Raw genomic sequence first — 20,554 nt, 5'->3', positions numbered from 1 at the left:
TTAGCTGTAAAGCTCCACCATCTGGTGCATTAAAGGGAAAAAGAAAAACACAATCACAACAACCATTCAGGCAAACACAAACTGACATAGTAAATAAATGGTTAGTCATTGGACTCAGGATTAGACACCAATTTTACGCTTTCTCTCAGAAGCAAAAACAATCTGCTGAACATTTAAATGTAGAAAACTAAAAAAAAGATGAGAAAAGGGATCATTCAAAATAAGACGGAACAACAATATCTAAGCAACTTACATTCATCATTTCTCTGACTTCCAAGGGTTTTCTCTTCCAGCTATCAACAAGCAGATCGGTCACAGTCTCATTGTAGATTTCCATGTAAGACACCCTGAGAAGGAACTCCTTCTTTGGAAACTTGAAGTAAAAAGTGAAACAATTGTTTAGGACAAACAGAGACTACTCAAACTGTATGTTGAAACTACATGATCAAAAATGTTGCACAACCCTTACCTTTTTAATGGTTTGGAAGACATCTTCTAAAGCCAAGGGCATAACTCCAGGGTTGTGTTCACTCCCCATCATGGTGAAGGTCTTTCCGGAAGAAGTCTGCCCATAGGCAAATATAGTTCCTTTAAAACAAACACACCACAGATATAAAACCAGATAGCTACGGCCCTCTGCACTCATAACTGAGCACAATTAAAATAAAACCTGTACCATATATTTTGCATGTTCGTGAACGCACACATTCATTCACCCAGTCACATGCTTATTATGCAGTTGCTGTGTCATCTGTATCCAGTTATGCTATATGTACTTGCTGCTGGTGTTGTTTGTGCTTTTTTTCCCCTCTCCGTTTGTCTACTTGCAGGTGCTCCTGATGGTTCTCTGCCTTGTTTCCCCACAGGAAAAGATGTTTGGTTTTTACAGATATAGCAGCTAGTTGTTTGGTTTCGTCTTGTTTTTCTATTGTCTTCTCTGATCATTACTTTCCATGCATGTCTTGTTTTACTTTCTTTTTCTTTGCTATTCCTCTTTCCCTGTCCGGTTTGGCACTATTATATGTAAAGTATTGTAACAGAAATAAATAAGTAAGCAGTACTTGGGAATCAAGCTGAGCTTTACATTCATAAAGCTTCCCTTGGCAAAGCAAATGTGTTTGGCATAAAACGGTATTCAGATCACAAGATCTGCTGCCATAATGCTGGACAGGACAAGGTGAAGGAAAAAAAAAAGAAACCCTGAAGCCAGGAAAATAAATAGGATGTTGTCCACTTAACCATCCAAAGTATTCGTTCAGTGGCAAGGTAATAAGATGACATGCTAGTGGATCTGAAAGCTGACCACAGCAATTCCCCAGCCCAGGAACCAGTGACCATCACAGGAGCAGACATCCAAGAACCTTAAGTATGTAGAGCTGGACATTATACACACCTACTGGCTAAAGAAACTAACTGCATTTCATGAATGCCTAGGAGCACAAATGAACAAGCTGCTACTGGATGGGACCCACCCAGACTGGTCAACCCAAGGGTGGACAGTTTAGGTCATATAAGCTCCCCAAAAGCGAGCAGTTCCATCCAGTAACCTTCCTTTGTACAACATGATAGCAGATAAGAAAGCAGGCACATGGCTCAATATATGAGTGAGGCCCAGAGGGGATTGGACGCAACACTATAGGGGCTAACCACCAGCTACTGATTGATCATGAGTGACAGTTCAGTCGGACATACAAATCTAATAGGAAGATTAATCAAATAATAAATACTGCACCATCATAATTTCCTTTTGGGGTTATCAACATTTTTTTCTATTTTATTTCCACACAGGACACAGGTTTGCAAGCTCCTGCCACATATTTTTATGGAGGTCACATTAGGGATGCTGTCTACGCAACCAGCGCTCGAAATTAACGGTGTCCCGACGTCCCGGGGACCATAAAAAATTACACAGGGACACAACATTATCATATCTGGGACAATCGTGGGACAATGAGAAAAAAACTTAAAAAAAAAAAAAGTTGTTATTATTATTAGTTACTTATTATAAGCCTCCTCTGTCCATTTTAATTGTTTAAAAAGCTAACAGCGAAAAATACATTGATGTTCATGCATGTCGGTCCATCAGTACAGAGCAGCGCATTCTAGAATGTTCTAGAATCTTTGGCCCAAGTCTGCCCTCACTTGCTAGAGTTAGAACTAACGCTAGTACTAGGTCTACTACGTGCAAGACACAGTTTACAGAATCAAATCATTCTCACACGCGTGACAAGAGCTGAAGACTGAAAATGTTAAGGTGGTTAAAACGGGCCGTGACGAGCTGTCAAAACGGCAAAACCGTTTTGCCTGCGGCTAGCTTTAGTAGCATCAAATATTGAAGGTACAAGTAGATGAAATGAACATGAAAGGGGTGTTGTTTTCAACTATAGTGTAGTGCAGATGCTGTGAGATGAAACATTTTCTAAATGAGCTGTTTGGCTCCTTTAAATAAACAGGTGTCTATTCAGTGCGGTCGCCAAAGTTAAAAAAACTGGAAATGGAATAAGTCTTATTTTGAAGAAGATATTGTATATGACAGGACATGTCATTTGCGTTTTGTAACTTTTATTGTAACATTGCAGTTACAAATATAGGCATAATACAATATTCAGATGATTCTTAACCACTCCGATCAATTTCAGACAAGAGAAAAGCCTAAACAAACTTGTTCTTGTTGTAGAGGACTATATGTCAGACAGAAAAATAAAATAAAAATGTTGAGCCCAATTTTGGGAGCAGCATTTCAATACCAAATATTGATGATAAAAAGAGGCCTATCAATAATGTGCTGGCAACAAAGCTCAAACAGTCTCAGTGACCTGCAGTTGGTCTCGCAGGTGCCAGCTGAGCAGACGGTAATCATCTCTGAAAGTTGTGTTCTGGTATCACGATCATAAAAGAGACTACAAGATAGACACCCGTCTTATCCTTCTTGCCATTGTGTGGAGAGGTGCACAGGGGCTAAAGTTCAGGTCATTCTGGACAACAAAAGACATCCTCTGTACAGCATTTTTGCTGGGCAGGGAAGCAACAGCGGCAGGAGGCGGACAGAACGGTTCAGGAGGTCTTTTGTCCCTACAGCCACCAGGCTTTTTAATAATCTCCAGTAATACCTGGTTATGTTCATTTTATGAGCTACAGTTTTTATTCATTACTATGGACACACTTTTACCAATTTTGGGTTCTTACCACATCTGCTCTGTCCATTGTTTTTATGCTGTTATAATTCTGATTCTGTTGATAGTATTTTATTTGATTTTACATACATCTTTAATGCTGAATATTTTTTAAGGGTGGATGTGTGTATGGAAGAGCTACAGGGCAACTGAATTTCCCCAAGGGGATGAATAAAGTTATCTATCTATTACTTACCATTGTAACCCTCAACAGTGGAGACAACTATAGGCTTTGCAATCGCCTGGTAAAGCTGATTGGTTGTTTCTTTGGCATTGAACACACGGTCTGCAAACAAGAAAGGAAAAGGATTGAACAACAAAATGTGTCAAAAGTACCACAGAAGTCCACTATAAATATGTCCTAATGCTGTACATGCTGCCATACATACCAAAACTAAAGCTCTTGCTGGGATTTCCATCATCTATCTGATGAACTGATTTCTCATCAGCTTTCCAAAACAACTGGACTGGTTCTGCCTTCTCAGATCCTGCTCTTTCTTCCCTGTAAATTAAAAAAAAAAAAAAGAGAAAGAAAAGAAATGTTCAAGATCTAAGCAAAATGTTTAAGAGACTAAAGCTTAACGTTGCTTTGTGGGAATACTTGTTTGTGTAACGTTTTGAAACAATTAGAAAACAATTAGGAAGCACTAATTTACAATAAAGATCTAATAATTGGAGTATGAATTAAGCATCTTCTCAGCATTTGCAAAATTAGCACTCGAATTAACAAAAGATGACAAAAATCCTTTGCTATGCTAATCGTTAGATAGCATTAGCTTGAGGTAACGTACGTAGCTCTTGATTTAAACAGCAGCTAAATACTTACCTCGCAACGAGCGGACGAACTCGAACACAAACTTTAACTGCTGATTCCTCTGTCATTGTCTTTATGGCAATGATATAACAAATAAGAAACCATCAAACAGACGAATATATCTCTTTTAAAAAAAAATTAAGATAAACTAAATACGTCCAAAAGACAGCAAAGCCTCTCTCTCTCTTTTTCAGTTTTTATGGCGGTTGGTAACAACATATGGAAGCAAGACAGCAAAGCCACTGGCGCTCACTTTCTTTATTTTTTGAAAGTATGGCACTCTGTTGTGATTGGGTAACGTCATTTGGTGAATTGAACCACATCCAGTGGGGGTGGTTAAAAACAAATCCGTTTCAGTTTGGTTGCAATAAGTTTTCAAAAATCTGTCTGAAAATAATTTATGAAAAAAAAAGATCATTTATTTGTTTTGGAAGAATTTAGAATTTAGAAGTTTAAAATCAAGCTTGTTTAGTTATAACTATTGTGGGCGCGTCCTATTGGTAACGGAATATATGCGACTGGGCTGAGTGGCGTCATAATAAGGCGACGTTTGTACCATTGGACACGTGCGGAAGTAGTGGTATATGTTGTTTAGTTAAAGTTGACTGTACTGATCCGAGGGAGCTGAGAAAATCGCCCAATTTTGTGACTTTTCATCTGATGAAATGTCATTGTTTTTAGTGAACAGGTAGGCATCATCTTATGATTAAATAATGAAAAACTAAGATCAACGTATTAATACTGACCATAAAATGGTAAAATAATTATTTACTTTGCTCTTATCTGATCTTTTTATGTTATATTTTCTTCATTTAGGACTTCTTTTCAACCCATTTTCACTGGTTACATTTTTTTCTCAGCTCACAGCTCAATTCATCTACAATACGCAAGGGGTCATAAGCAAATATAGCAGAGTTTGCTTCAGACTAGTATAATCTGCAACAACTCGCTTGCAGCAAAGCTGAAATACTATTGCATCCATTAACAGAAACTTCTTCAAAAATGTTAACAAAAAAAGTGCAGCAATTTGTAAATGTATTGACCTAAAAAATCTGTATTGGACCTTTTAATTCTGAGGTAAATTTGTTTTGAGTCTGTAATGGATCTGTAATAGATGTTAAATGTTGCTTTGGTGCTCACAGGTATTTCGGAGAGGACGAAGATGGAAGTGCTTCGAAGGAGTCTCAGTCCCGTGCTTTGCTTGCTAAGCTCCAAGAGAGGGCAAACCAAAAGCAGAAACAAAGTTTGACTGAACAGAAAGATTGTGTGTACGAAGAACAAACAGAGCAGCAGAATGTCATAAGGAAAAGAGGAGCTGACAAAAACAGCAATCGAGAGCATCCGCACAACAAAAAAAGAAAATTGGTGCCTTTGTGGGATTTAGACTCGTCTGTCGAAGAGCAAGAGAAGAAAAAGAAAGTTGCAGATGAAAACCTGAAGAAGACGAATCAGTCAGGTGTGTTTTTGCACTTTTCTATGATGACATGTTTCATTTTCTCACTGATAGATATGTTGGGTTGGACAATATTTTCTGCAGATTTTTATTTTTTTTTTTTAAGAGGAAACTACAGGTTACTACAATAAATAAAGTAGTACCAGTGTATTTACAGATAACAAAAAGTTATTGTTGTTGCAACTGTTAGACTCATATTGTTTTGTATCTTAATGTCTGACAACATCATGGAAAGGATGCCAACAGGTGTAGAGACGATGCACATGATGTCATCAGACATCTGACTGATCTTGGGTTATTCCTGGTTGATTGGTGGTTTCCGCTCAGTTGGCGTATGTGCCACAAACTGTTTGACCAATTTGAAAACGTATAAAACCTGCAGCGTCATGCTTGACCAGTTCTTAATTCTGAAATAATACACAAAGTTCAAACTGAATTGAATTGTGGCCTTGTTTGTTGTGCTTCGTTCAATGTAGAGGTAAAATGTATCAACTTGACAAAGAGTGGCACCCGTATGGATGGATGGATGGATGGATGGATGGATGGATGGGATGCTGGTGACCCACAGGATTAGACGCTGCATCAACTGCGCATTAGCTGAGAGGCTGCTCAGTGTGCATTTTTAGGAATGTGTTTTCTGTTTTTTGTTTTTTAGGGAAGTCAGCTGGAGACATTTCTCGTGGGTATGCAACAGATGGAGGGGAATACAAAGGAGGACAAGAGTTGGAAGAGATAGAAAATGACTCAAAAGAAAGTTCAGATAAAACATCTGCTCAAACTGGATTTACTTTTCTTGGAGGATTTGAGAGCAAGCCTGTTCAAAAGGTACAGTGATGGTGATAAAAACAGGGCCAGTAGTCGCCAGTAAAAAGAACGATCTTTCCATTCATTTTGTTTTCTCTGTTCACAGGTAAACGCAGTCCTGCCTCAGTGGCTCACTGAGCCTGATGTGATTCAGAGAGACATTAAAAGCAACCTCGTTCCTGTTAAAAATGTGTCAGGGATTTGTGCTCAGCTCCTTAAAAGACTGAAAGATAATGGCATTCAACACTTCTTTCCAGGTGATGATACGTTGTGTTTGTATACACTTTTTTTGAAATTTTGAAACCCAGAGACGTGAATATGGTAACTTGACAAACTTTGACAAAATGCTGTTATTTAAAGTGGTTCGAGAACATTTTGATGTTTTGAGAGTGCCCAAGTATAAAGGGATGAATAATTTTTGTGATCTTTTCACAGTGCAAGTTGAGGTCATTCCAGCCATATTGGAAGGTGCACAGTATGGACTGCTGATTGGTGAAGGTGGCTACAGACCCAGAGACATCTGCGTGTCTGCACCAACGGGCAGTGGCAAGACTCTTTCCTTTGTCTTGCCTGTCATACAGGTTAGCTGCCACCATCTCCTTCAACTAACATTAAGAAAGCAATGTGCAAGCACTGGTGCGTGTGTGTATAGGGCTGAATATGTAAAAAGTATAAATTGTTCACTGCCAGGTATTAATGGAGCGAGTGGTGTGTGAAGTCCGGGCTTTGGCCGTGTTGCCAACCAAAGAGCTCGCCCAGCAGGTCAGAAACTTTGACAAAGACATTTGAAAGAACTTTACTCTAAAATTTCTTAAGCTTTGCTGACATTTTTTCTTGTACAGGTTTACAAAGTGTTTGCATCATATGCTGAAGGAACTACATTAAAAGTGGTGATGCTAGCTGGTCAGAAGTCCTTTGCTGCAGAGCAGGCTTCACTCTCAGAGCACAGGTGAGAGCAAAACCTGTAATACTGAAAATGTCAGAGAGCTGCAACAGTTTTAGGGACATGAATCTTATTTAGTTATTATATTTGATCATTCACATTGTTTAATCACAAAGCATATGCGTGCTGATTTTACAAAAAAAAAGTAATGTGAAAGGAAGTAGGCAGTGCAAAGATGAATTTAAATACAAACTTTTCTTTTTATTATTATTATTATTATTATTATTAAGCCCAAACACAGAAGGTGGCCTAATGTGTTTATTCATTTTCTTCATCTTCTTCCGTTCCTAAATTAATTGCTCTTTTGGGGGCCTGAACATGCTCAAAAAGAAATGGCTAAAATTACAAGATTTTGGGGAAAAGTAACACCACAGCTTTTGTGTGCTCAGCTCCTGGAATATCATCAAACTTGGAAGTCGTATTTTGATTCAAAGACGGCATTTTGGCGCCTCACACATGTCAGATTTTACCAAAGTCCTCCTAGAGATTTAATTGTTTGGTCCATATGGTCATAAGCTATTAAATTGATTATTAAAAGTCTGAGTTTTCGTGAACGGGAGTGTGGGTGTGGCAGCTCCTCAAACTTTGATGTTTCGCCATGAAACAGGAAGGTGATGTATCTGCCACATTTGTCTGACATTGTCAGCTCTGTGTGTGTGCAAGAGTTTTAGCCATGAACTAATTTTTGTGAATAATATCGTTGTGGTAAAATAGTTCACAATGTTGTTGCTAAAGCTTGTATCTTGTGGTACTTCAGTTGTTGAAGTGTGTTGCACTTCAGGAGCAAAAATACCCGACGGAAAGAAAAAAGATGACTGGTTTCGTTGTAGCTAAACAGCAAATGACGGGAACAAATAACTGCTTAGGTGATTGATATTAGTTGATGATGTCACAATAGCCCCTTTCACACTGCCGAATAACCCGCGTTTAATTCGCGAATTTAGCGTGTCCGCTGTTGCGTTCACACTGCCGACCCGGGCTGCCGTGTCAACTCGACTCGCCTTTCGACCCGCGTCGGTTTCCCACGCACCATAAAGTAACATCTCCATGAACTGCATATACAATTGCATAAAAGATATCTCAAGGTGTCCCGCCATCGTTTATTTGAAAAATTTGATGCAGACAGGTGTATTTAACCCTACCTCCGACGCATGGCTTGTGCCTACGTCATTGTACACGCCCAGCAATTTATGTGTTTCGTGTGACGCTCTGCCACTAGGCAACTCCCCCTGAACTCGGCTTCAGGCGACACGGGTCACCCTGACACGACAAGCGTTCACATTGCTCGACGCGGGTCGAAGGTGCAATTTGGACCCGCTAAGGTAGCGGGTCGCAGTGTGAAAGGGGCTAATGACGTCATAACTCATTGAGTCATCAACTTGAATTGGCTTGATTAGTCGACCTCAAAAATCACTTAAAATGCCCATCTCTAGTATGTACCAGCTTTCATTTGATGGGGTCTCCCGAGTAACTTCCTGTAGTTTCAATTAGCTTTTTCATTTCTGTCCTGTCAGCTTCTGCCTAACAGTCTTTCAGCTGGTACCTCAGAGCTTTGTAGCATCAGCATGATAGACTCCTTTGAAATATGAAACCGTGACATGTTTTCCTGAAGCACTACTCCACCTCAGCCAGCCTAAACCTTCAGGTTTCAGATACAGTCCTACTTTTAAAATACTTTTTTTTTTCTTTTTACAATAGGTTTGTGAGTTATGGTATAAAATATTTTTTCTTTAGTATTGATACCTAAACCCACCTATCCTTTTAAAAAATATATATTTTTAAGACTTATATATGGTAACAGTCTTCAACACAAGCTAATGTTCAAATTAGAACAGATACTTTACTAGTGTTAAAAAATAAAACCTGAACGTGCTGAAGTCACTGTGTGTTTATTGCTTATGCTGTTGATTTATTTTTCCCCAATTGTTTTTGTATTGTCACTCAAATTGACATTATTTGCATTTTTGCTGCTATGACAGGATCAGGATGTGGTGCAGTATTTGCTGTTGAAGGACTGGACACACATGGAAAAAGTCTGAGCTGTTTTTGTAAATGATTTATTTTCCAGAGGGAGCGTGAGGCGCAGTGCAGCAGACATAGTTGTGGCAACTCCTGGTCGACTGGTTGATCACATCAACAGAAATTCTGACTTGTGTCTGGAACATCTCAGGTTTCTTGTGAGTTCTTAAAGCCCATCTAACTGAAATGTGGGAGATGATAAACAACACTGAAATCGACTGTCCACTATCTATATTTGAAGTTTCTTTTATTTTCTTGTTTCTAAGATTATTGATGAGGCTGACAGGATGATTGACAGTATGCACCAGTCCTGGCTAAGCCAGGTATTAAAGGCGGTATTTAGTTCAGGAGGTGAACCAGACGCCATGACCATCTTCAGGAGGAGAGAGCCAAAAAATGTCACAGCAGCCAGGTGAGTCACAGGGTCTATGGAGGCCTCAGTGAGCACATTTACATGACACTAGAAAAACAAACGCATTATTCTGTTAGTGAGACCAAGATTTGACTTTTAGATGCATGTAATCATATTAGTGTAATCAAAATTATACAAAACCTAAGCTCTCAGAGGCTGACGAACACACGCAGATTGTGTGGGTGGGTATTGAATCAATCCTGCCTGTACACACTTCACATGACTTAAATGGACCAAGGCATCTGCCTCGATTGGCTGGGGATTCAGAGGACAAGAAAGAGGGAACAAAAGGCTCCATAAAACCAGACCAGGGATACCTGGTGAGAAAAGGAAGCATTTAATGATCACAATAACGTTATGTGTACATGCAGAGCAAAAGAGAGCAGAGTGAGGAGAGGTGCATCATGAGATTCTAGATTCCCCAGCAGTCTGGGCCTATAGTAGCATAACTATGCCATCCCCAACTATAAGCTTTACCAAAAACAAAGTTATTAGGCGTTATCGTAAAGGTAGAGAGGGTGTCTGCCTCCTGGTCTGGCAGCTGGTTCCACAAGAGAGGAGTCTGATAACTGAAGGCTCTGCCTCCCATTCTACTTACCGCCTTCACCTGAGATGGCAGCCTAAATTGCACTCTCCTCCAGCAGAACTCCAGCAAAACAGACTGCTGAGTGTTTAGTTAAAACAATTTGATATTGAAATTTGTTAGACAGCAAGACAATGATGGAAACAAGAGGGAAAAGCAGGGAAAGCGTCATAAACATGACCGACAACGAACTATGAGGCCTGGAGCATAATGCTGTGATGGGGAAAGATGGCAGAAAAACAACAACAAAGCAAAGGTGAATTTAGAAAGGACTCAAACAACAAGGAGCTGGACGATATTGAAGATAAAATTAAGACAAAACTGCAACTTGAGGAGGTGGAGGACTGCATTGACAAGGTGGAAACCAGGCTGCTAATGCTGGAACAAATAGTTGGAAACATGCTTAAGACTCCAATTCAACATGAAGAAAAGCTGACCGACCAAGAAGGTAGATGAAGGATGTGGAGGGAAGCTCAATGCTAACTTTTGTTAGGTACTGCTCAGAAATAAACTGGACATCCCCACAACCACAGACCTGAATATTGAGAAAAAAAAAACACGGCTGTAGACCAGATAAATTCCATTAGTACAGAACAAAAGAAGAGGGGCTGCACAAACCATGGCAGAAGAAAGAGTTCTCTTAAATAATCAGATCATTTATGTTGATCATAGCTACCTGGCAGCTATACTGACAAAAAATGAAAAGAATCCAATGAAGTGAAACGAGTCCTGAGGGAGAAGAGGATCCGGTTCCAGACTGCCTACCCAGCCAAGCTCTGCGTTTTTTACGAGGACGGGACATATCTCCTACCACACAATCTGTGAGGCCACGAAGGACATGAAAGACAAAGGGCTCCCTGTCAAGGTTGTTTCTCCGTCAGTGGATCCAGTTATGTGGATCAATGGCCAAGCGTGGCACATGGCAGGAGGAAGACGGCACGAGCGGGAGAAAGACACGCACTCAGTCCCAATATGATACAGGCCTGGACTGCACGTTAAAAAACGGACAAAATAGCGGATGATAAACACTTAGTAAATATCGGTCATTAATATACTTCCCTCTCTTAAATCCTGGAGATTGTTTTTCTGTTTCTCTTTTGATTTCTTTAAAAATCAGCCTATAGTATAAGCCGGAGACTGAAAATGTGAGTACTCACAAAGGACTGCACAGCTATAGAGGACCCTGCTCCATTATGGCTTTGGAGAGGTTTCCCCTCCCTTTGGCGAGTTAATTGGCCAATTTACAAATATCCTTTTTGGCACAACATCTTTGTGTAATATCATGCACAAGGAAAGAGAAAAGGAAGACTTTTTTTAATATCTACAACTAAGAAACTTGCAGCCAAAAAAAATTATATGAATTATATTAAAAATAAAACCTGCAGGGAGGCCAGCAAATTCCTTGTCTAACTTTTATATGAAAGCATACAAGTCAGATTATTAGAGGATTCATAACCCAACTATACAAGTACCTAAACAATTTTAAAGCCCACTCAACTATAACAATATATAGATGTATAAAGAACAGGTGGGGGAGACACTAAGACCTGTTAATTTCAGATGATGAATGGCATGACATGTGGAAACGTACAAAATCACATATGAAGAGAATATATTTTTTTTTTCTCCCAGATACTACATCACCCCTCAAATGAAGGCAAACTGTCAAAACTGTAACCCTCAGTGCTGGAGCAAGTGATAGCAAATGACTATCATGTGTTCTGGGATTGTCCAAATATAAGAAATTATTGGAGAGAATTTCACAGAACAATCCACTTTAATTTTTAAAAACAGATACCATTTCAATTCAAAGTGGTTTCTTTGGGCTATATTCCTCCAGAAGTGAAAGGTATTAAAGGTGGGGTATGAGATGTTTTCTGGAGCATTTTTTATCATATTGTCTGAACCTCCTCACAACGCCATTGCACCCACTAAAATAGAATGTTTGGAAAAAAATATATATATTTTAGTCCATTGTAGAGGGTGTAGCAAGAGGAAATGTCTGACCAATAGAAGTAATGATGAGAGTTACTTCTATTGGATTCTGACATGCCAATCAACCGTCAGCCCCCCTCACCCCTCCCCCCTGCGCGTTCACAGACTCGTGATTCGTTCATGTGTTTTGAAGGCGTGGTTTCGAGGGTGGGCTGAAGGAGAAGCAAGGTTGTGTATTTTCAAAAATATAGCTTGCAGGAACCGCCCTTTAAAGCAACATTTAAACAGCTCTGACCAAGAAATGGATGATGCCTGTTGGACCAACTATAAATGACTGAATAGAGATATCTATTGGGATTTATAAGATGGATGAGTTTACTTTTTCTGTAAAGACGGAAATTGGGAGAAGTGGGTGCAATATGTGAAACCTGATTTTATAATGATTGTAAATGGAGTAACTACACTATATTGCCAAAAGTATTGGCTCATCTGCCTTTACACGCATATGAACTTAAGTTTTTTTACACTTCACTTTTTGATCAGCCACTGTTGTGAGCTACCTGTGTCTGTTGTCATGTTCAGCTTGGCCACAGCTTTTTCACTCTTTTCACTCTCACACTTTTTCACATTTTGCATTTCTGGCAGTTCTCATCAGCATATTAAGTCAGCAGCAAGTTTAAACGACTCTAAACAACTAATCTTATGTCAAATCAACCCAATGCTGCTCTGCATGTTTATCCTTTAACTCTACTCTAAATAATGTGGCTGCTGTCGTTTACACTTTTGCTATGTTGAATGTGATACTTGTATGTTTGGTCAAATCTAGTCTGATTTTTGTCTCAAAATATTATGGATAAGCAGCAAGAGGCTAATTTACACGAAATACATTTTAAATTGCCATTAGATTAATGAAAAGCAGTGCATTTGAAAGGGGCTTTAGTCTACCCCTGTTCAGTGGGGGTTGAATCATTTTTGTGTGTGGTTTGATAGTGTGTTCCTTAGGTGTTAATGGTTAGTTACGGTAACCTAAGTTAGGAAGCATGATTACCGATTATCCAGGTCTTATGTCTTTGAGGCAATTAGGTTAAATGCCATGAATATGTGATCAAAGTATTAAAATAATGAGTTTATGAAATTAACTAATTTTGTTGGGCTTGATGGATAAATCCAACTGTATCCTCTGCATAATAATGGAAGATCTCCATGGCCAAATGGAGTATTGCCAAAATGAAGACAAGAACAAACTGGACTCTTATCTGATTGATAGAACTTAAACTAGCAGAATTCAAACCAGCATACTATTGTTTCTTTAATGCCAAATATCCAAGTCTTTATATTAAAAATATATTTTAAGAAGGAAAAAATACATTTTGGGAAGAAAAATTGAATATTTTCAGTTTAAAAAAAAAAAGTTACTCATTTAAGAATGTCATATTGTGAAAATTCAGATTATCTTTGACTTGAGGATGATGATAATAATAATAATGGTTTTGCCCTTTAGATGGATAACTTGCCATCTATAAAAAACAACTTGTTAACAGAAAATTTACAATATAGAAATCATCATGTCACTCGATGCATTTTGTTTTTTACTTAATCTGTTACTCGTTAGAGGTTTGTTTAATAGAATAAATGATTTAAGGTTTTGTCAGCATGTTGTAAGATAGTGACAACTATAGAATCAGATTATGAGACTTTAGTAACCATGCATCGGCCTACTTTTCCTCCCAGCCTCTCTCCACCTGAGATGCCTCTGCAGAAGCTGCTGTTTTCTGCCACACTTACACAGAACCCAGAAAAGTTGCAGCAGCTGGTTCTCCACCAGCCCAGACTCTTCAGCTCTATTCACAGTCTCTCTAACAGAACACCAGCAGATCCATCCCAAAAACAAGATCGCTTTGACTTCCCCCAAGGTCTCACGGTAAGAGGTTGACCTTTAACTTTCAGGAAGGAGTGCAGGCAAATAAAATCGGAAGTTAAGAGCCTAGATGTTAATAAATAGTGGTCTTGGGTAATTTTGGAAATGATGCATAGCACTTTTGTCTTTTAGGAGTATTATGTGCCCTGCACAATGAGCAAGAAGCCCCTCATCATCCTCCACTTCATCCTTCATTTGAAGCTATGCCCCATCCTTTGTTTCACAAACTCCAGAGAGACCGCACACAGGTTACATAACATTTCTGAGTTTCACATTACACAGTTTTCTGTGTGTTCTTCCAATTGTCTAATTCTATGTTGACTCATTTCTCTATATTTCCTTCAGACTTTTCCTGTTGTTGCGGCTGTTTGGTGGAATTCAGGCTGCTGAATTCTCTTCCCGACTCTCTCCCGGTGAAAGAAAGAAAACACTGAAGGACTTTGAGCAAGGAAAGATCAAGTTGTAAGTCTGTGATTACTAATAATTATTTATCTGACCCAGTTTGCACATAAGCACATTTTTATATTTAATATATCCTTATATCCTACTGTATGTTGTTACTGAGTTTTTGTTTGCTGTTGATACTAACCTGCCTTCGGGGATCTATGTAGCTGCTGAATACTTTGAATTTCCCTCGGGATTAATAAAGTATCTATCCATCTAATTATCTATCTTTCTATCTTATATATTTACAGCAAGTTACAATGTATAAGAAATGTAATTAGTGAAACCAATTATGAAATCAACAGAAATTAAGTGTAGAATACTTTTTTTTTTTTTTTAAATTAAGGGACTCTAAACTTCTTTAAAAGTTTGTCCCAAAGCCAAGGAGTCAGAACAGGTTCGGCCCTTTAACTGTATTACATGTTTGAATTTATTGGACATTACTTTTACTTAATTTTGTCTAGTTTGAGCAAATACATTTTCCAGTTGTTTAAATTGAACTGTTATCCTAAAGGTTAATCAGCACAGATGCAGCTGCCAGAGGCATTGACATCAATGGCATCAAATGTATTGTCAATTATGACGCACCACAATACATCAGGACGTACATTCACAGGTGAGTGGTTTAACTGCTGCCAAATGTTTCCAGGCAACAGAATGTCTGTAAAACAAGTAACTCCCCACCTACCATTTGTCTGTTTTTTTTTATATTCAGGGTTGGAAGAACAGCAAGAGGAGGAAAAGCAGGACTGGCCTTCACCTTTCTGCTTAGAGTACAGGTGCATTACATTATTCATTGTAATCAGTACTGGATGGAAACAGTGTAAATGTAATACAAAAAACAAACCCATTCCCATTCAGGAAAAGGAGTTCCTTCAAATGCTGCTGGAAGCAGGAAGCCCTGGGATTCAAAAACAGATGGTTAAGCCAGAGAGCCTTAAGAGTATGGAAGTCCAATATCAACAAACACTGCAAAAACTGGGCGATATTGTCAAGGTACCATCTCAGACAACTTTATTAAATTGCTAACAATAATTTAGTACCATTGCTTGGTTAAACTCGCTGCCTTTTTTTCCTCTCTACAGGATGAACAAGCCAGATAACAAAACCAAGCTGACTTCAAAGCCTGATAATCACTGCAATTCATTTATATTTCTGTTGTTTAATGAGTTCAAATTTGTGTTATCACTAAGCTTGTTTTTACTGATACGATGCCTGTGTGTGAAGGCCGATGTTTATTGGCTGCATGAACCCTGACTGACATCAGGTAGGCCCATCGCACTCATTCTAATGTGATATGAGCTCGAGCATACATAATGGGGCTTTTTTCCCAGAACAACCTCATGGGAAAAGAAAGAAAAAAAATTACATCATATAATTTTCCTTTAGGATAAATAAAGTATTTTTTTCATTTCATCAAGTCTTGACTTCTGTGAACATTCATCAGACACAAGTAGGCCAACAATGTTGCTTTGGATACAAAATAGAAACCTTGTTTCCATATTTTTTAAGAATGAGTATGCCAAATTGGCCATTTTGTTTTTGCGGCGCACCATCAAATGCAACTATCACTGGATTACTTGAATACTGAAGAAATAAAACATAAAGTGTTGTGACAATTTGTGAAGTTCTGAAGAACTATGTACATATTGCGAGAAGAGTATATTAAGAACTGTAATTTGTATTTTGTCCTCAAATTAAAGCTGTTAATGTCTAATTTGGTGTACTTTCAATTTTCATAATGTTAAAATTAGGCTTGAAACCATCCAAATGGCTCCCAGCATGAAGGGCAAGATGACCACTACTGCCTTGATTTCCAAAAACCTTTACAAAAGTGTGTGTAGCAGGACGCAAATACCGGGAGCACTTCCGAACTTTTGAATCAGCTGTGACGTGTTTTTATTTCAGTACTCAGGTTTTCATTTAATTTATTGTCTTTGTCATCCTCTCTCTCTCAATCATACACAGTGTTGCATAATATACAATGTCATTAGTCCCATTTGGAAGTCTTCCTCTTCATGTTTTTCTCTCCTTGGCTGTCAATGGCTTCATAGAGCTGCTGGTCATTTTCCTTGGTTGCGTGCAGATAGCCCAGGTAAGCCACACACAGGGTTATGGACACTACTCCAAAGGCCATCACAGGCTTATTCTGAAACGTAATAAAGTTTTATATTATATGTCAATTAGATAATAGTTTCACCCAACATTAGGTACCAAATTTTCATGCAAGGTCCCCTGCCAACTGTTGTTGATTTGCTGTAGCTTAGCAAGTTAATGGGCCTCGACTGAAAAACTACTGGTTTTTATTAATGTAAGGAATAGATATTATGATAAATTCACAACTTTATAAATCCTCAGATCAAAAAGTCACAGAAAAGGCTGGATTCCTGACTAGACAAAGCAGCACCCAAGAGCCTGTAGACTTATCCATTAACGACCTGACATGTCTTATAATGTAACTTAGCACCAACGAAGAATCAATGGATACAAATTATAACGACACCTCAACTATATTCTGTACATCCGTTAAAAAGTTACTACAGTTTAAAGTCGTTAGAAATGACAAAGACTGACGCTCTATGACGGTGACACAATTCCCAACGCAAAGCTAGCTTCATAATGCACGTGTAGCCAACAGCTAAGCTACTTTTCACAAGAAATCGTATTTAAACGATACTGTTTCAATCAGTAGAAAGTTGTCTCACAGGTTTCATGAAGAGTTCTGGATTGAGAGCGCGGAACAAAGTGGTGGTCTGTGCACCCCTTAGCCCGGGTGTCCGGAAACCTTTCACCTCAACATTTTCTTTCTCCATATGATTCCCTTTATCCGACATGCTTCGGCAAATCACTACAGATATATTCTGAAATACAAATCAATGACGGCTAAAGGATGAACACCGATAACTATTAGGCTACGATGACCTATTCCATTTTAAAGGTCAACTGAGATGGGTTTGAAGAGGGAAAGAGTGCCACTGTCTGTGGGGCGTACATTTGTGTAGCTCAGCAGCGCTAATGTCGCCTCTCCGGGTGAACGCATCCGCCATATACATTTTTTTTAAATTTATTTTGAGGTCTTTATTTACAAATATGCACACAAACATTTCATAGCTTATCAACTACATTTGTTATTTCTAGCATAGTTAAAAAAGTCCAGTAACAATATTGTTAAATATTGGGGAATTGATAAATGAAGTTCCCATGATGCTTTGCGGGTTGTATTGCAATAATTGCCTTTATTTGTTCTAAAATGTTTAAACTTGATGTTAGTTCAGTATAGCAATCATACTTGTTCTGTTCTTGTTCATTTTAGTTTTTTATTTTAGATTATTATGTTAGATGTTTTGACATTGAGGATGGCACCATGAGTAATAGTTGTATTATTTTCATGACTGCCCCATTCTGCATGAATTTATCATTTAGGCGTATGTGGGTGATTAATGCTAATAAAAGAGTTCTTCTCCTCAGAGAGCAGATTCCTAAATCTCTTCGTGGGAAGTCTCAACCTGAGCTCGCCACAATGTGGATGCACGAAACGAAAGAGGAATTACAAACTCAATTTGATTGAGTTTTTTTTAAAGGGCATTGGATATATTACGGGTTCATATGGCACTAAGGTTCGTCCAACCATGTAAATTTTCCAAATTTAACAATTTTAAAAGTGTACATTGTTAGGTTTTTGGTTCAACCACTAGCATTTATATATAACATGTTTATCCACACAATGGAGTAGATAGATTTTCACTATCAACCTAAATTTTTAGGTACAAAAATACATTAACAAAATAAGTGCATAATTGTTTCTGCATTATTATCACAAAACACACAAGAATTCACTAAATTGTTTCTGAATCTTTTAAGAAATTGCTTCGTTGGGTATATTCAATTAATTATTTTGAAGTGAACTTCTTTGATCTAGTTGCTGTTGTAATGAGTCTATACTGAATCCCATTTGATTTTCAAAGTTACTATTCCAGAAATACTTGTTTCTGGTGGCTGTTCGGCAGTGAATCAAAAGTCAGAGAAATATATTGTTGCATTTCTTCTACTGTATACTGATCATTTAATAAAACATCCTTCTTGAATGTTGACTGCTCCTTAGATCTGCCACCACCCTGTAGCAACCTTAAACAGCAGGTTGGAGCTGCGTCAAAGATAATCCTATATTGTTTCGCATGTATTGGAATACCAAATATACTTATACACTTACTATATACCCAGTTCTCATTGAAATCAATTTGGTTTTGTTTTTTTACTTCATATTTTGGTTATTCCAAATCAAATCAGCTGGATAGACTAAATGTGATAATCCTTCAGTTTTAGGTAATACCACACGGCCTTTGATTGATAATTTATCATTTTTTAAAGGAGAGGTTGTATTTTGGACCAAAATCTGACAAATTCCATTGAATATTTATCCCCAAATGCATCACTTCTTCTTTAACAAGAATACCTTCAATTTCTTGTTTTTGGATATTTCCTTCTTTAAGTAAATAGGGTACATTTTTACACACTTTTAACGTTTATAGTTCGCCCTGATACTTCAGAGAAAGAGATAACAGTTATCTTCTTTACTTGGTGTTCATCCTTTAAGAAGACAGTTGTATCATCTGCTAACTGACAGCATTTCATTTATGTGACCTGAAACTTCTATACATTTAAAAGAATCCTTTTGTATATGTGAGGTCAATAGCTGCCCAACCAAAAAAAACAAAGGTGCAGCAGGATCTTCTTTAATACCCTGAAATATATTAAACCTGCGGGTAATCGCTAAAGGAAGCTTTATTGAACTGTTGAAGTATATGTTTTTATTGCCTTTTCTAAGTATTGACCAAAGCCAAAAAAAAAAAAAAAAAAAAAAAAAAAAATCAAATAAGTGTCAAATATTAGGTTACCTTTTAGTGTCAAGGGCTTTATATACATCTATAAACGAAATATAACCGTCATCTGTTCAGTCAATCAGCCACATCTAAAATCAGTCTAAGATTAATGTGTCTTCCTTTCATAAAGCCAGACTGGAAATCATCTATAAGTGTCTAAACATAATTTTAGTCTTTCTGCAAAAATATGTGACAATAACGTATTATTATTGATTAGAATTACGGGCCTCCAGTTATAAACTGCATTTGATCCTTGTTTGATCAGTTTGTATGCATGTCGGTGCAGCTAAATGAGGTTGCCAAAGCTCAAGTAATCCCTTGAGTAAAACCCCAAATCCAGATGACTAAAGGAGGAGATATCAAGGATGCAGAGCAGGAACAAAATGGGGGAAAAGGAGGAAGAAGTTTCAATCATTACTTCCCTTGATCATGATGGGAAGTGCAAGATCACTGGTGGACAAAATGGACAAACCTGGACCCCTGACAAGGTATCAGGAAGGCAATGCAGGGAGGCCACCGTGTTCATGGTCTGCATGATGGTGATATTAATCATGGACGATCACATTAGGCGTCTAATATCGAGGCTGGAAGAGCTCACAGAGAGAGTCAGGAGACGATACTTTTCATTTCATGAAGGAAGAAAGGAGAGCAGAGCGCTGCAGACAAAGGAGACCAGTGTAAGTTTAACTTATTGAACACCCGCCGGTTCTGTCTGTGTGGTATGATGAAACATTTCCGCCGTGATAGCATGACATGGGGCGTAGCTACCGACCACCACACACCTACGTCAGATGCGTTCTATAGAACCATAAAAAGACCCGACCTCGGAGAAGGAGCTAAATGGTTATAGGAACTGAGGGAGATAGCCCCGAGTTCCTGTATGTCCGAACACGGGAGAAAACGGCCCCACGGATTAAAAGGTTATTAGAACTGCCAAAGGTTCCTACAGTCCGAAAGCGGCTCACGTTGTCAACTGGGAAAGTTCACCTGCTGACGCTGTGTACTCAGTAAAAAGGTTTTTTCTAAGTCAGAGTAACATCTCCCCAACCCATTTAAGACGATCTCCTACAGCCAAATTTGCTCCACTTCAACACACACTAAATATGTGCATTTTCTAAACACTACACTGCATCTAATTATGGGCATTCAATATATCATTATGAAGTAAAGGGAAAA

General features: G+C 38.3%; 3 protein-coding genes across 3 annotated transcripts in view; 1 reads left to right on the top strand and 2 right to left on the bottom strand.

Annotated features, from left to right (window-relative positions):
- The window catches only part of cenpe (centromere protein E), a 49,647-nt gene extending 45,446 nt beyond the window's left edge, over positions 1-4,201 (bottom strand). The window contains exons 1-5 of the mRNA XM_075459291.1: positions 4,000-4,201; positions 3,563-3,675; positions 3,370-3,459; positions 470-588; positions 254-373 (exon numbers count right to left, since the gene is read on the bottom strand). Coding sequence (XP_075315406.1) covers positions 254-373; positions 470-588; positions 3,370-3,459; positions 3,563-3,675; positions 4,000-4,055 — 498 coding nt within the window. The 5' untranslated portion in view covers positions 4,056-4,201. The remainder of the gene's footprint in view (positions 1-253; positions 374-469; positions 589-3,369; positions 3,460-3,562; positions 3,676-3,999) is intronic.
- Positions 4,202-4,531: 330 nt separating this feature from the next.
- Positions 4,532-16,215, top strand: ddx51 (DEAD (Asp-Glu-Ala-Asp) box polypeptide 51). The gene is made up of 16 exons (XM_075459289.1): positions 4,532-4,675; positions 5,130-5,443; positions 6,096-6,265; positions 6,351-6,501; positions 6,680-6,825; positions 6,935-7,006; positions 7,087-7,193; positions 9,256-9,364; positions 9,473-9,618; positions 13,868-14,057; positions 14,187-14,302; positions 14,400-14,516; positions 15,013-15,114; positions 15,214-15,277; positions 15,360-15,494; positions 15,584-16,215. Exons 1-16 carry the CDS (start codon positions 4,653-4,655, stop codon positions 15,599-15,601), a joined length of 1,980 nt encoding a protein of 659 aa, XP_075315404.1. The 5' UTR covers positions 4,532-4,652; the 3' UTR covers positions 15,602-16,215.
- A 155-nt stretch (positions 16,216-16,370) lies between these two features.
- smim8 (small integral membrane protein 8) lies at positions 16,371-17,555 on the bottom strand. The gene is made up of 2 exons (XM_075459290.1): positions 17,204-17,555; positions 16,371-16,647 (listed from the first exon to the last, which is right to left on the bottom strand). The coding sequence occupies exons 1-2, from the start codon at positions 17,330-17,332 to the stop codon at positions 16,489-16,491; spliced, it is 288 nt and encodes a 95-aa protein (XP_075315405.1). The 5' UTR covers positions 17,333-17,555; the 3' UTR covers positions 16,371-16,488.
- Positions 17,556-20,554: the final 2,999 nt, after the last annotated feature.

Source organism: Odontesthes bonariensis, chromosome 24 (genome assembly GCF_027942865.1).
Source record: "Odontesthes bonariensis isolate fOdoBon6 chromosome 24, fOdoBon6.hap1, whole genome shotgun sequence".
NCBI classification, from domain to species: Eukaryota; Metazoa; Chordata; class Actinopteri; order Atheriniformes; family Atherinopsidae; genus Odontesthes; species Odontesthes bonariensis.
Note: the sequence above shows the minus strand (reverse complement) of the source record. Positions and strands in the feature narration are given on the sequence as shown.

Coding starts and splice junctions, on each gene's coding strand:
- ddx51 (XM_075459289.1), top strand. CDS start 4,653: ATGTCATTGTTTTTAGTGAACAG. Junction 5,444..6,095: donor GAAGAAGACGAATCAGTCAG/GTGTGTTTTTGC, acceptor TTTGTTTTTTAG/GGAAGTCAGCTGGAGACATT. Junction 9,365..9,472: donor TGGAACATCTCAGGTTTCTT/GTGAGTTCTTAA, acceptor CTTGTTTCTAAG/ATTATTGATGAGGCTGACAG.
- smim8 (XM_075459290.1), bottom strand. CDS start 17,332: ATGTCGGATAAAGGGAATCATATGGAGAAAGAAAATGTTGAGGTGAAA. Junction 16,648..17,203: donor CAGAACTCTTCATGAAACCT/GTGAGACAACTT, acceptor ATTACGTTTCAG/AATAAGCCTGTGATGGCCTT.